The sequence below is a fragment of the Artibeus jamaicensis genome, unplaced genomic scaffold, assembly GCF_021234435.1.
Source record: "Artibeus jamaicensis isolate MK-2021 breed Jamaican fruit bat unplaced genomic scaffold, CSHL_Jam_final contig_233, whole genome shotgun sequence".
In the NCBI taxonomy this organism is placed as follows: Eukaryota; Metazoa; Chordata; class Mammalia; order Chiroptera; family Phyllostomidae; genus Artibeus; species Artibeus jamaicensis.
Window position 1 is genome coordinate 64,613,175 of NW_026521486.1, and position 13,093 is coordinate 64,626,267.

Consider the following 13,093-nt stretch of genomic DNA (forward strand, 5'->3'; position numbering starts at 1 on the left):
CCTGGGTTGGTGGGCTTGTGTATGTTCTAGGACCCTGTGGGTCTCTCCAAGAAACTCTCCTGTGAGGCTTGGAGTCTCTCCTGGTGCCTCAACCCCCACAGGTGTTTTCAATTGGTGTTTTGAGGCTTTATTTCCTGTCACTGGGGCCCTGGTTTGCGCAGTTTGTCTCACTGCCCGTTTTTGCCTGGTTTATCTGTGTCTGTGTGCAAATGTGTCTGTGGTCAGCCAGCGGCCTCGGGAGCCTCACTGGGTTTGCTCGTTTCCTTCCTGCACTCAGGTCTGCCAGCCACCGCTTTTTCCTGCTGCGACAACCCCTCTTCGCAGGTCATCAACTCCACCCCTCTTACTGGTCTGGATGAATGGTTTGTTGTTGAACTTCCATACAGTTCAATTTTCTGTCTATTCTGGTTGTGTTTTTGTTTCTAAATCTTGGTGTCCTTAAATTTGGTTATACGAGGAGGCCCAGTGTTTCCGCCTACACTTCCATCTTGGTCAGTAGCCTGTATGAAAGTATATTTACATTCATGTTTCATTTATTACACACGGAAGAGCTCTCAGCTTTGACCCTAAGATCGCCTGCCACATGTAAGCATGTACTGGCCGAGGATACAGGATGAACAAAGCCTGGTCCCTGCTCTCCAGGGGCAATGTAGCCAGAGGACTGGGAGATACTGGGGAAGAGGAATGCAGGATCCTAACTCTGCCCAGATGACTAGAGAAAGGCTTCCAGAAAAAGGTACCATTTCGAACTAAGCCTTAATGAACTGAATAAATGGTCATATGGTCTGTCACATCCACACTTGCTTTAAGAATGTAACACTTTGCTGAATTTTACCTGTCGTGTGCCACAGGTGTAGCCCCCATGCCCTCAGAGAGATTCCTGTCAGAGAAGTTAAAGACCTGGGAAAGTGCCTAATGGAAAGTCCTTTATTTAAACAAATGGAAGAGCTACTTAGCGGGTTTCTTCTGGTGAACTCTATAATAGGGGGAACACTCCGAGCACATAAGCACTATTGTTAATGCCTTCAGACCCCACCAAAAAGGCCGCTATCTGCAGCTCTGGGTAAATTCATGATAAGTCTCTGGGCCAGTTTGAAGGCAACTTGTTTGAAGCTGACTGTGCCTTCCCTGACGCAGTGAAGACTAAGCCCTAGGGTTTGAAGTTATGTATGTGAAAGGTCACACACTAGAAACTTTGTACTTCGACTTAAACATCTGACATGCACAGATGAGAAACATTTTTCACATGCAACTCGTGTCTGTTCTAATACATACTCAAACTAGGACTTAACAAACCTCTCAGCAAACTGCTATAGTATATTACATTATATTGAACTGCTAAGAAGTTAGGGAGAGAACCAATTGTTTTAAACCACTAGATAGGAAGATTTGATTTAATCCCCTTCCCCTAACCCAAATGCACGTTGTTGGTATTTAGTTTTTTTTTTAAATTTTAATTTAAGATTAAAAAAATCTTTAGGTCTTTATTAACAAATAAGATAACAGGTGAGCATATTATTAGTTCCACTACTACCTATGTTTAAGATTCTTTTTATACTTTCTAGCTCTGTACTCTTATGGAAAAAGAAATTCTAAATATACAAATGGAGCTAATGGCAGTTGTCACCTCCCAACCCTAGATATGGCTGTCACCACTGTGTTACCTCCAGACACACGTGTGCACTGACTAAGAGCAGAAACCAAACACCTTTTTAGACGCCGCTCCACGAGTCTGAACAGGGTCCCTGTCATCTCTGTCTGTGACCGCAGACTAACTGTTCCTAACCCCATCCATCTATGACCCTTTTCTCACACCCAGTATTTTGCAGCTCTCCCTTTATTGTGCTGGGATGACATTCCTAGAAAATATAATATTTATGTACAGAATTTCAAAAGGGCCAGTTTAATGTTCAAACTCTATACAAAGGAAAAATAAAAGGAAAGCAACTTATAATAAAATATAACATCAGAATGTAAAATTTCGGGCACAGTCCACTAGGAGACACAATAAAACTTGTCGGCTGCTCATTTCTACAGTGCTCCCTCCGCATCCATGGGCACGGGTTCCGGAACTCCCACGGTCACCAGCTCTGAGGATTCTCAGGTCCCTTATATAAAGTGGTGTGATATTTGCATATAATCCATGCACATGCTCCTGAATACTTTAAATCATTTCTAGATTACTCATAATATTTAATACAGTCATGTGAGTACTGTGTAAATAGTTGTTTTAAGGACCGTTTAGGGAATAATGACAGGAAAACAGAAGTCTGTATGTGTTCAGTACAGATGCAACCATGGTGGGCCTAACTATATAGTGTACATCAGCAACAATGTAACTTTTAAATCTATTGTTGATCTGTAGTGGGTTGAATCCAGCAATGCAGAACGTGTGGATACGGAAGGCTGACGGTCCTTGAGCATCATGGCGACCACATCTATTCCAAATGCAGACTAATACAGTTGTGTGGTCACTGGTGTAAGGATTCTGTGAATGTGAAATATATCGCAGCCAAGTTCAGACAAAAATAAAATCAAATTTTTCACATTGTATCTATAGTTACATTCCAGGAAACTTCAGTATATATTAAAATTGTGAGGGAAAATATTTTACGTACATAAAACAGAGTTTGGTTTTAGGCCTTGATCATTCTAAGCTGATCTTTCCCCTACAGAGGGCATCGGAAAATGTAGGGGGCAATTTTTCACTGTGCATGACCATTCTGTGCAGTGCTAATAAGATCAGGAGGTTACACCAGGAGTGACCAGCTCCCCCAACCCAAGATTTATAAAGCCTAAACATCCCTTCAATTTCCAAAATCCCCTCTAGGCGGGGCTACTGCTCTTAATGAGAACCACTGTTTTCAGAAGATGCCCTTGGGTGGATGGGTGGTGTCCCAGCAGTGTGTAAACCAGAATCTCTGCCTTCTTCCATCTCATAATCCAAGAGTTTTGCATATAGGAAAAATTAAGTTTATAGCCAAAAACTTAGGAATCAAACTGCTTTGGATGAAACTGTGAATACTGAAAGGGTTCAAGAAATTCCACAGGTCACTCACACAAAAAACAAAACAAAACAAACAAAACACCATAAACATTTAATATGCTTGGGTGACAGAAGATGCTTGTCAACTTTTTCAGAATCACGGGTTAGGGGGAAGATATGGAGGAGGGAGGGTAGGTGACAAGAACGGAGACAAAGATAACTGGAGAAATTTTCTCTACGGCAAAAAAGGTTTAAGGGCTTATTTATTAGTTGGCATAAAACAGATTGGTTCCAGTCACCTATCTGTCATTACAAACTATGGACAATTCATTTTATTTCAGTTCTTCACATGCAAATATGGGGATAATAATGGTATTTCATAACATTGTTAAAATGATTCAGAGGAACAGATATGTAAAGTGCTAGGCAATAGTAAAATTCACTTGATGTTGGCTGTCATTTTTTTTTAAGTTTCAAACGCCATTTGCATCCAGAGTATTTCTGTTTAGATACATTTGAGATTTGGAATAAAACTGGTTACTAGATATAAGAAGCAGAGTAAAATTCTGTGTTATTTTTAGGATATTCTCTGTCTCAATTTTCTCTTTTAAATTATACTACAAACAGAATAAATCTAAATGATTTTCTTATAAGAAAACAAACAAAAAAGCAGTGCCTTTAAAAGCCCCTGAATGGTAATAAACAAGGGCAAGATCTATAAGATGTTTCAGAACAAAAAACTGTGCATTTCAAGTTAAAGAAGGGGAAAGTCTTGCTTAATCAGTGTAACTTGAAGTCACAAACATGGGCATTTCAGCCGAAACGCCTGGATTTGAGTGGTTTTCTAGATACTCAGTCCTCACCATGTCCCCCCCTTGTGTCACGGAGATCATTGGATGCAGGATCTCAAGCACACTGGCTTCATGACCATGCTTGAGAAGTAAACAGAGTGTGGCGGAAAACTAAGTGTTGTGGCAAAATTTAATATACAACGTCTGTTTGTTGTTTTATTTTTGAGGGCCAATCACCTGCCAAAATCTCCACAGTCAAGGGCAGTAGACAATGAGAGATCTGTGTGTGTGAACACAGTATACACCTCTTTGGGGCAGGAATCTAAGCCACATCTAGGGAGACTTTTGAGCATCTGAAATTGTATAAAGATCCCTGGCAGAGGAATTAAATCAATATCTGTTGAATGAATATATGAAGATGAGAGTTCATGAGTGAAAAAAAGCATGAGAAAGAAATTCTCCCTTATACGTTAAACACAAATAAAAGTTGATAGTACATTAATCTTTCATCATCTTCATCACCATCACCTCAACATAACATCTATCCTTCTGGCAAAATTTTAAGCATATGATAGGGTATTATTATCTATAGGCACTGTGCTATACAGTAGATATCTAGGACATATTTATTTTGTATAACGAAAACTTTGTACTCTTTGACAAACACTCCACTGATCTTTCAAATCACTAATGCCAGTATTGATTTATGAGTAATATAAGACTTGGAAGAATTGTTCTTTCCTTAGCATACATTTTTCATGAGAGTTTAAATCAATACAATCTTTTCGGAACGAAATTTGGTCACATGTATGAAATAACATAAAACTGCTTAACACCCAGTAATTTACTTTTATGAAAACATATCCCTAATATCAGCAGATGTCTTCCTAACAATAGCTCTTATGTAGCTATTGATTTCATGCTAACAACCCAAGGTCAAACTACCTACAGAGTATAGAACCTAGAACTTGAACTTGGACACTGTGGTTCCAAAGTTTGTGCATTGACCGCCTCCGCTGTCTTAGCTGCCAAGATGTTCACTATGGCATTGCTTATAAGAAGGCAAGTTTAGAAGCAAACTAAATGTTCATCAGTGCAGTATGGGTTAAATAAACAATAGTATATCCATTGATAGGACACAAATCAATCATTAAAAATCAAATTTTCACCATGGCTGGCGTGGCTCAGTGGACTGAGTGCCAGCCTGTAAACCAGAGGGTCACTGGTTCAATTCCCAGTCAGGGCGCATGCCTGGGTTACAGGCTAGGTCCCCAATCGGGGCATGCAAGAGGCAATGATGTAATGTTTCTTTTCCTCTCTTTCTCTCTCTCTACTGCTCTCCCTAAAGAAAATAAATAAAATCTTAAAAAAATCAAATTTTCTAAATAAAAGTTTGCATGGACAAACAAGATATTTGGCATGCTGCGAGGGGGGAAGGCACCTGTTGCCTTTGGATGGTGAGATTTTCTTTTTCTTTTTGGTATTTTCTAAATGAACTTGAATTCTTTTTGTACCCAGAAAAATATTACTAGTAAATGTGTCTCTGGATCAATATAGCCCATCAAAATATAATAAATGTCACATATGTAACTTAAAATGTGCTAGTAGCCAAAACCACATCAATAAAGGTAAATAGAAACAGATGAAATTAATTTTAAGTATTTCTTATTTAACCTATACATTAAAATATCATTTCACATGTAATCAATATAAAATATTAATGGAGGATTTTATTTTTTTCCTGTTAAGTCTTCAAAGCCACTGTAGGACATCTCAGTTTGGTGTTGTCGCATTGCAGCAGCTCACTAACCAAGGGGCTAATGGGTTCTGTTATGGACAACACTTCATGGCCCTAAGCATGAACCTGAAACCCTCCACTAACAAACTCAGTTTCCATGTAACCAGCTACATCTATGTCAGGCTGCTTTTCTTTAACTTCATTTTTATTGTTCACTCTCTTACTTATGTCCCCATTTTCCCCCTCTTTGCCCATCTCCACCCAGCCCCCACCCCCGCCCCTCTCTCTGGCCATGACACACACGGGTGTCTGTGTCTATGGGTTATGCACGTGTGTTTTTGACGAATCCCCTCACCTTCCTTCATCCAGTCCCTCCCTCCCCCACCCTCTGTCAGTCTGTTCCATGTCTCCATGCCTCTGTTTCTGTTTTGTTCATCAGTTTATTTTATTCATTAAATTCCACATTTAAGTGAAAACATACAGTATTTGTCTTTCTCTCACTGGCTTATTTCACTTGGCATAATAATCTCCAGGTCCATTCAAGCTACTTCTTTAAAGAGAAGAGAGATGTGCTGGGGAGATAGATGAGTCTGAGTTCGAAACCTCCCTCTAACACTTGTCAGCCATGTGATTTTCAGCAACTTAAATTCTCTGTGACGTATTTGATCTCTTCAGTAAATTAGGAAAATGCCTACTTTGAGTTGTTGAGATTGAAATAATGCATTAAAATGCCTAACACATGGAAAACACTTGATAACAGAGATTTTTATTATCTACCCTTTGCCCTTTCCAAGCTTCCTTAATTAGAAAAAGTAAAGGTTCAAAGGCACAACATGATTCTTAAAACAGAGATGGTAGGAATTCTCATTTATAATGGTGCTAGAACTAATTTCAGAGGGTATGAAAAGCCGAAAAGGACAAATCCACAATAAATACATTTGAATTTTATTTTACTTTTAAATTATATTTTATTGGTTATGCTATTACAATCGTACTGATCTTTCCCCTTTGCCCCCCTCTACCCTGCAACCCCCACTCCCTTAGGCAATGTCCCCACCATTGTTCATGTCCATGGGTCATGTGTATAAGTTCTTTGGCTACAACATTTCCTATACTGTACTTTACATCCCTGTGGTTATTCTCTAATTACCTATTTGTACTTCTTAGAGCACCTCCTCACCCATTCCCCCACACCTCCCTCTCATCTGGTACACATCAAAATGCTTCACTGTATCCATGATTCTGTCTCCGTTCTTCTTTGTTTAGTTTGTTTTTCACATTCAGTTGTGTGTGTGTGTGTGTGTGTGTGTATTCGCATTTTCTTGTTCATAGTTTTGACCTTCTTTTTCTTAAATAAGACCCTTTAACACTTCATGTAATAATGGTTTGGTGATGATGAACTCCTTTAGAGCTTGTCTGGGAAGCTCTTTATCTGCCCTTTGATTCTAAATGATAGCTTTGCTGGGCAGAGCAATCTTGGCTGTAGGCCCCTGCTTTTCATGACTTTGAATATTTCTCACCAATCCCTTCTAGCCTGCAAAGATTCTATTGAGAAATCAGCTGACAGTCTTATGAGAACTCCCCTGTAAGTAACTAATTGCTTTTCTCTAGCTGTTTTATGATTCTCTCTTTACCTTTTACCTTTAGCATTTTAATTATGATGTGTCTTGGAGCGCATCCATCTTGTTTAGGACTCTCTGCTTCCTGGACTTGCATTTCTATTTCCTTCACCACATTAGAGAAGTTGCGTTTCATTATTTTTTCCAAATACATTTCCTACCTATCTCTTTTTCAAAGAGATTACTTGCTCTTTCTCTTCTCCTTCTGGTACCCCTATGATGAGAGTGTTGAATCACTTGAAGTTGTCCCAGAAGCTGCTTATACTATCCTCAGTTTTTTTAATTATTTTTTCTTCTTGTGGTTCTGCATGGTTGTTTTTTGCTTCCTTATGTTCCAGATCATTGGTTTGATTCTTGGTTTAATCCACTCTACTGTTGTTTCCCTGTAAATTATTCTTTATTTCAATCAGTGTCCCCTTCATTTTTGACTGAATCTTTATTATGCTGCTGAGGTCCTCACTAAGTTTCTTGAACATCCTCATAACCAGTGTTTTGAACTCTGCATCTGATAGATTGCTTATCTCCATTGTGTTTAGTTCTTTTTCTAGAGTTTTGATCAGTTCTTTCAATTGGGTCATGTTTCTTCGTCTCCTCATTTTGGCAGCCTCCCATGTTTGTTTCTATGTATTAGGTAGAGCTGCTTCAACTCATATCTTGGTGGTATGGCGTAATGTAGCAGGTGTCCTGTAGGGTCCAGTGGCACAGCCTCCCCTGTCACTCAAGCCGGTGTGCCCTCCGTGCGGGCTGAGTATACCCTCCTCTTATAGTTGAGCCATGATTGCTGTTGGCAGGTCAATGGGAGGGATTTACCCAGGCCAGTCAGCTGTAAGGACTGGCTATGACCACCAACTTCCACCCACTGTGGAGGATCAGCTGTGTAGGGACAGGGTGGTAGTACTTTGATGTGGTCCATAATTGTCCACTGGGTGTACAAGCTCTAAGGTTTCCTGAGTGGTACAGACCAAGGTTAGCTCCCCCCTGTGTTTTTGTCCAGGCACACCCTGCCTAGGCTATAAAGCAATGTGAGATGGCTGCTACATGTGCTAGACTTGGAGATTCCCAGGTGAAGCCAAGCTGTGAATCTAGGCTGGCTGGCTTCCCCAGGCCTCACTGAAGCCAGAGAGGATTTAGGAAGTTGTGAAGCACGAGCCAAGACCAGCATTCATACAGAAAAGCAGCCTGGGTGGGCCTCTAAGTTGAGTGGGACAGAGTCACTGGGGAGCTTCAGGATGGGGCAAACAGTGTTAGCCAGGTCGAGGGAGTCCCAGATATGGTGCCATCCTACAGGCTGTATGGCTCTGTTGAGGGGAGCGTTCAGAAAAGGGACAATGGCCTCTGCTTGCCTTGGTGCCAGCCGCGTCAGTTTCTCCTTGTATGCCACTGGGACCTTTCAAGGTGCTACCCTGGTGCTAGAGCTCAGAGGGAGGGAGTCTGAATAAGTCTGTGAGTAGGTTCTTTAAGAGGAATAAACCACTTGGGACTCTAGAATTTTCTTCCTCTGACTCAGTCCCCTCTGGTTGTTTTAGCCAGAAGTTATCTTCCTGGCACTGGAACCCAGGGCTGGAGGACTGGTGTGGGGCTGGGACTCCTCACTCCCTCCATATCCCAGTTTTTATCCACCACAGGTAAGTGAGAGACCAGCCTATTCCATGTCTGCATCCTTCCCACCAATACATTTATATTTTAGAGCAGACTACTGAACATAGAAAACAAATGGCACACATCTTTGCTTGCTTCACAAGGCACTCGCTCAGCGAATATTCAATCCATCAAATACAGACAAATTACTGAATATGTTCCAGGCACCCTGCTACTCAAACAGGGTTAGAAATTTCAGAAAAGGAGGGGAAGGGGCAGAAGCTTCTTTAACAGAACAGAGGAAGGAACCAATGAACATTGTACTTGTACTAATTTTTCTCAACTCGGTGGTCAGGTGTTTTGTTTGTTTGTTTGAGTTGCTTCTCTTGTTTCATGTAGACTGTCTTTACTATGTTATTTGGTAGTGCAGTTTCTCCAAAGATTCACCTGAAATATGATCAGTCTGCCAGTACTATGTTTAAAACCGTGGTGAAAGGTATACATTCATGTCTCAACTTTTCTGTGGTTTTCAAACAGTTCAAATAAAAAAACTGAACAAGATCACCAAATATAATAAAAGGTACTTAGCATTACATACCCTGATGATTTTATAGCATCACTATTTATAAAAAAAGATCATCAGAATCTATACAGATGTCTTAAAGAGGTGAATGACTTAAGAAAATTCAGATAATCAAGAGGATCAAATACTATACAACAACCAATTCACATCTGCAGACTTTGTCAATTCATGAAAATATGTCTTAAAATAATGAGAACTGAAGAAAAAGTAGAATGGAATCCATTATTGTGACAGTGAAAATACATGAAATATGCATATACAGAAATTGAAAAATATATTTGGCAAGGTAGGAATATTACTCTCCCTTCTGAGTAGGTTGCCCATAGTCATAACAAAAAGAAAATAAATACCATGTGTGATAAATCTTATTTGCTAAGCAAACTTATCTTACACTAGAGCAGCTATTTTTAACCTTTTTTATCTCATGGCACACATAAACTACTAAAATTTTGCAGCACACCAAAAAATATGATATTTTTTGCCAATCTGACAAAAAATAGGTATAATTTTGCTTCATTCTCACCAATGGCTCTTGTTGTCTTTTTATTTTTTTTGGACAAAAAGGGAAAAGAGATCAGTACTCCTGCTCCAGAGGGCAGGTTGGCCAGGAAAAATTGCCTGCTTCGTGAAGAGTGGCTACAAAGCAGCTCTGTCTTTAATATTCAGACTAACATACAGATACAGTAGCAACTGACTCCCAGCTACTAGTGTGTATTTCAACCTACCACTGGGAACCTAATAGCAGATTTGGGGTTTTCTTAATCTGAGTAATTATTCAGAACATACTCAGTGCACACATTTGACCGCTGGTGTCATATCGTTTTTACATGATGGCTCTCAGCGCTTTAACTGCAGGAGTGCACACAAAGTGAAAAAGCCTGCTGGCTCTGTGGTCTGATGTCACACAGGATGGATCAAAATAGCTGGTTCACATTAAGAGAGTCCCCAGCTTTCTTTCACAAGCACTCCATGCTTGCAGAAATAAAAAACTGCCAAATCTAGTACTTAATTTTGTACTTAAAATTAACAACATCCTCCTCATCCTGTGGTTTAAATGATGACTGAACAATAACTCAAGCTAGTTGTGGTCTATATTTCCTTTATTAATATAATTAGTACTCTTAGATCTTTCAAAATTGCTCCTATCTAACCTCAGACGGAAGTGATTTCAAAAGGTTGAATACATAATGCTGATTCAAGATATGATTTCTCATACATGCAACCTCTATAATTTTAGGTTATAGAGCAATGCAGAGTAGTTCTGGCACCATCTCTTTGGCAATGTTGTTTAAAAACAAAGGCACCATCAGATAGATAAGCCCAGGATTTTTATTTTGCATTGCACATAAGTAAATTTATGTAATATCTCTTTTCTAATATAGGAACCTTGACCTTAATTTGGGGGGAAACAGTAATAATATGATAATTAAGAGACTCCCAATTGGCTGAAAACTTCAGAGCTAAAATCCAGTTAGGACTTGAAGATATAAAAAGGTGAGATCCAAACTACATAAACTTGACAAGACTTTTGATTTAAGCACTTATTTCTGGTAGTCTCTTTGCAGGTACCAATGCAATTAAAGAGGATTAAGAAATAATATTTGATAAAAATTATTTGCCTTGCCCCAATGTCCAAGCCTTGAAGTAGTGACCTGAGTGCCAAACCTGGTTATAAAACTTACCATTGGGGTGATCTTGGCCAAAACACTTAATATCTTTATGATTCAACATCCCTATCTATAAAGATGATAACTACTTAATATAAAGTTATATATTTATACTCAATATCTAGTTTCTAAATTAAATCAATAAAGCAATTAAATGATGAATGTGAAAATGCTAGAAGCAGTAGGAATCACTTTTAATGTATATTTATTATCCAGCAATTGTCTTATTCAAATGGATGATTTTAAAAACAGCCTTTAACAGTAACAGAGCCATAAATTTTTTTTGCAAAACTTGAAGCATTTCAGGTAATTATACATGACAAGGAAATCTCATCAACAGAATTGCACTATTTTGGTTCAAAAGAGACCTTTAGACGAGATACTAACAGTCTGAATCATATTTAAAGAAGTCAACAAAAAGGGAAACCTGAGATGGACAAACGGACTGACTTCCCTGGTGGAGGCTTATCTAGAAAAAGAACGAAAATACACATTCCAGGCAACTGATGTTTGCAAGATCCAAAAGACAGAGCACCATTCATTAACTCCTAGGACTCAGTGACATCGAATGACAGCAGAAGTATTTAGTAAAACTCAGGTCATCCTGTTACTACTACTCCCCTGACAAAATAAAGCAACACAACACACAAAAGCAGAAAACGACCAACAAGCAAGGCATTGGTGGACCCGCTTGGAGCTCCTCTGAGTAGCTTCATAGAGAGGGGACACGAAGCTAAGGTACATTTAATGAATGAAAGCAAGGTTTGGAAAAGTGCACGAGATGGACCCTACCTTTCACAGATTTCCCAATACTGTGTAAGTGAGTGATAGAAGTGTAGTTTTGGGCAATATTCTTCAAAAACTCTTCCATCTCTTCCTGGTGGTGGTAGCTGAAATCCAGCGCAGCTACCAAAGGCAGCAGCACCCCTAGCCAGAGGCAGGCGAGGTCCATGTTCTAGAGGTGAATAAAAATGATAATAAAGCTGAGACCAGACAAGGAACTGGGGCGGCGTGGGGGTTAATGTGGGAGATTCGAGATCCGGCACTGACACTAAAGTGTCAGATCTCCTAACACTATCGTGCTTCCTAAGGAGGCAAAAGTTGGAAGCAACACCTTCGGGAGTTAGTGCGAACGGAACTCGGGCAGCCCGGGGCGCCTTCCATCTCGCCCCCTCCCCTTCCTTCCCTCCCCGGGTCTCGGTTGCCTTTCGCCGTCCGGCAGCTGCGGCAGCTGCACCCGGCCGCGCGCGCCCTCAGCCTCACCCCGGCACAGGCGCGCACCTTCAACCCGCCCGGGGCCGCACGGCCGGGCCAGTCATTATAGCCGGGCCAGGGGGCGGGCGCTCCCAGGGCCCGCCCATGTCCTGACTGACGTCCCTCTGGCCCATTCAGAGGCCGCAGATCCCCTGGGCGGGGCCGGGACGCGAGTCCCACACCCAGCTGCCATCTCCGCCCTCGGGAGACTAGCGCTCGCACTGGGCTGTGCAGACCCGCAGCGCCATAACTCCGGCCGCTGTTGGGGTCGGGGCGCTCTGCCGAGGGTCTCCAGCTGCTGCAAATTTGGAGATGATGAAAGTTCGGCGGGCTTCCCTCGCTGGGCGTTGCAGGCCGGCGCCCCTCCAGCTCACCTGGCGCCCCAGGATGCGCCCGGCGAGCTCGGGGTGCCCGGGGTCCGGCACCAGCTCCTAAGGGTCTCCGCGGTCTCTGCGGCCGGAGTCGCTGGGACCGCGCCCCCAGCCACGCCAGGCTCCTGTTCTGCAGTCGCGTGGGATTTAAGAAGAATGCATGTGTGTAAAAGTGTTAAAGGCGGTCAAGTGGGGAGCCCAGGACAATTTCCGACAAATATATGTGCTGTAGGAGATTTGAGTAAGTCAGAGTCAAATTTAAAACTGCAGATCACACACTAGGAAACAGAGTCGCTATTTGTAAAGTCAGTGATCCCTCCACGAACATTTCGTAGGTCAATTTCCGTTCTCTCTTCCTAAAATGCTTCCTTCTGAACGGACTGGGTGGTCTGTGTTTACACTGGGGAGAACGAGGGCTTCACGGAAACCTGAGGCAGTTTGTGGTGCCAGCAGAAACCTCATACACCTGTCACGCATTACCTGTCAGGGTAAGGAGGGACCCGTGC

The 13,093-nt window shown here is 41.4% G+C and overlaps 1 protein-coding gene across 2 annotated transcripts in view; it reads right to left on the reverse strand.

Annotated features, from left to right (window-relative positions):
* CPM (carboxypeptidase M) overlaps positions 1-12,271 on the reverse strand; it is an 87,217-nt gene extending 74,946 nt beyond the window's left edge. The window contains exons 1-2 of one of the 2 annotated variants that reach the window (XM_037150086.2): positions 12,226-12,271; positions 11,755-11,917 (exon numbers count right to left, since the gene is read on the reverse strand). In XM_037150086.2, coding sequence (XP_037005981.2) covers positions 11,755-11,914 — 160 coding nt within the window. In that variant the 5' untranslated portion in view covers positions 11,915-11,917; positions 12,226-12,271. Of the gene's footprint in view, positions 1-11,754; positions 11,918-12,225 lie in introns of those variants that run through there. The other variant, XM_053662167.1, reaches the window with a different exon arrangement.
* Between the last annotated feature and the right edge of the window lie 822 nt (positions 12,272-13,093).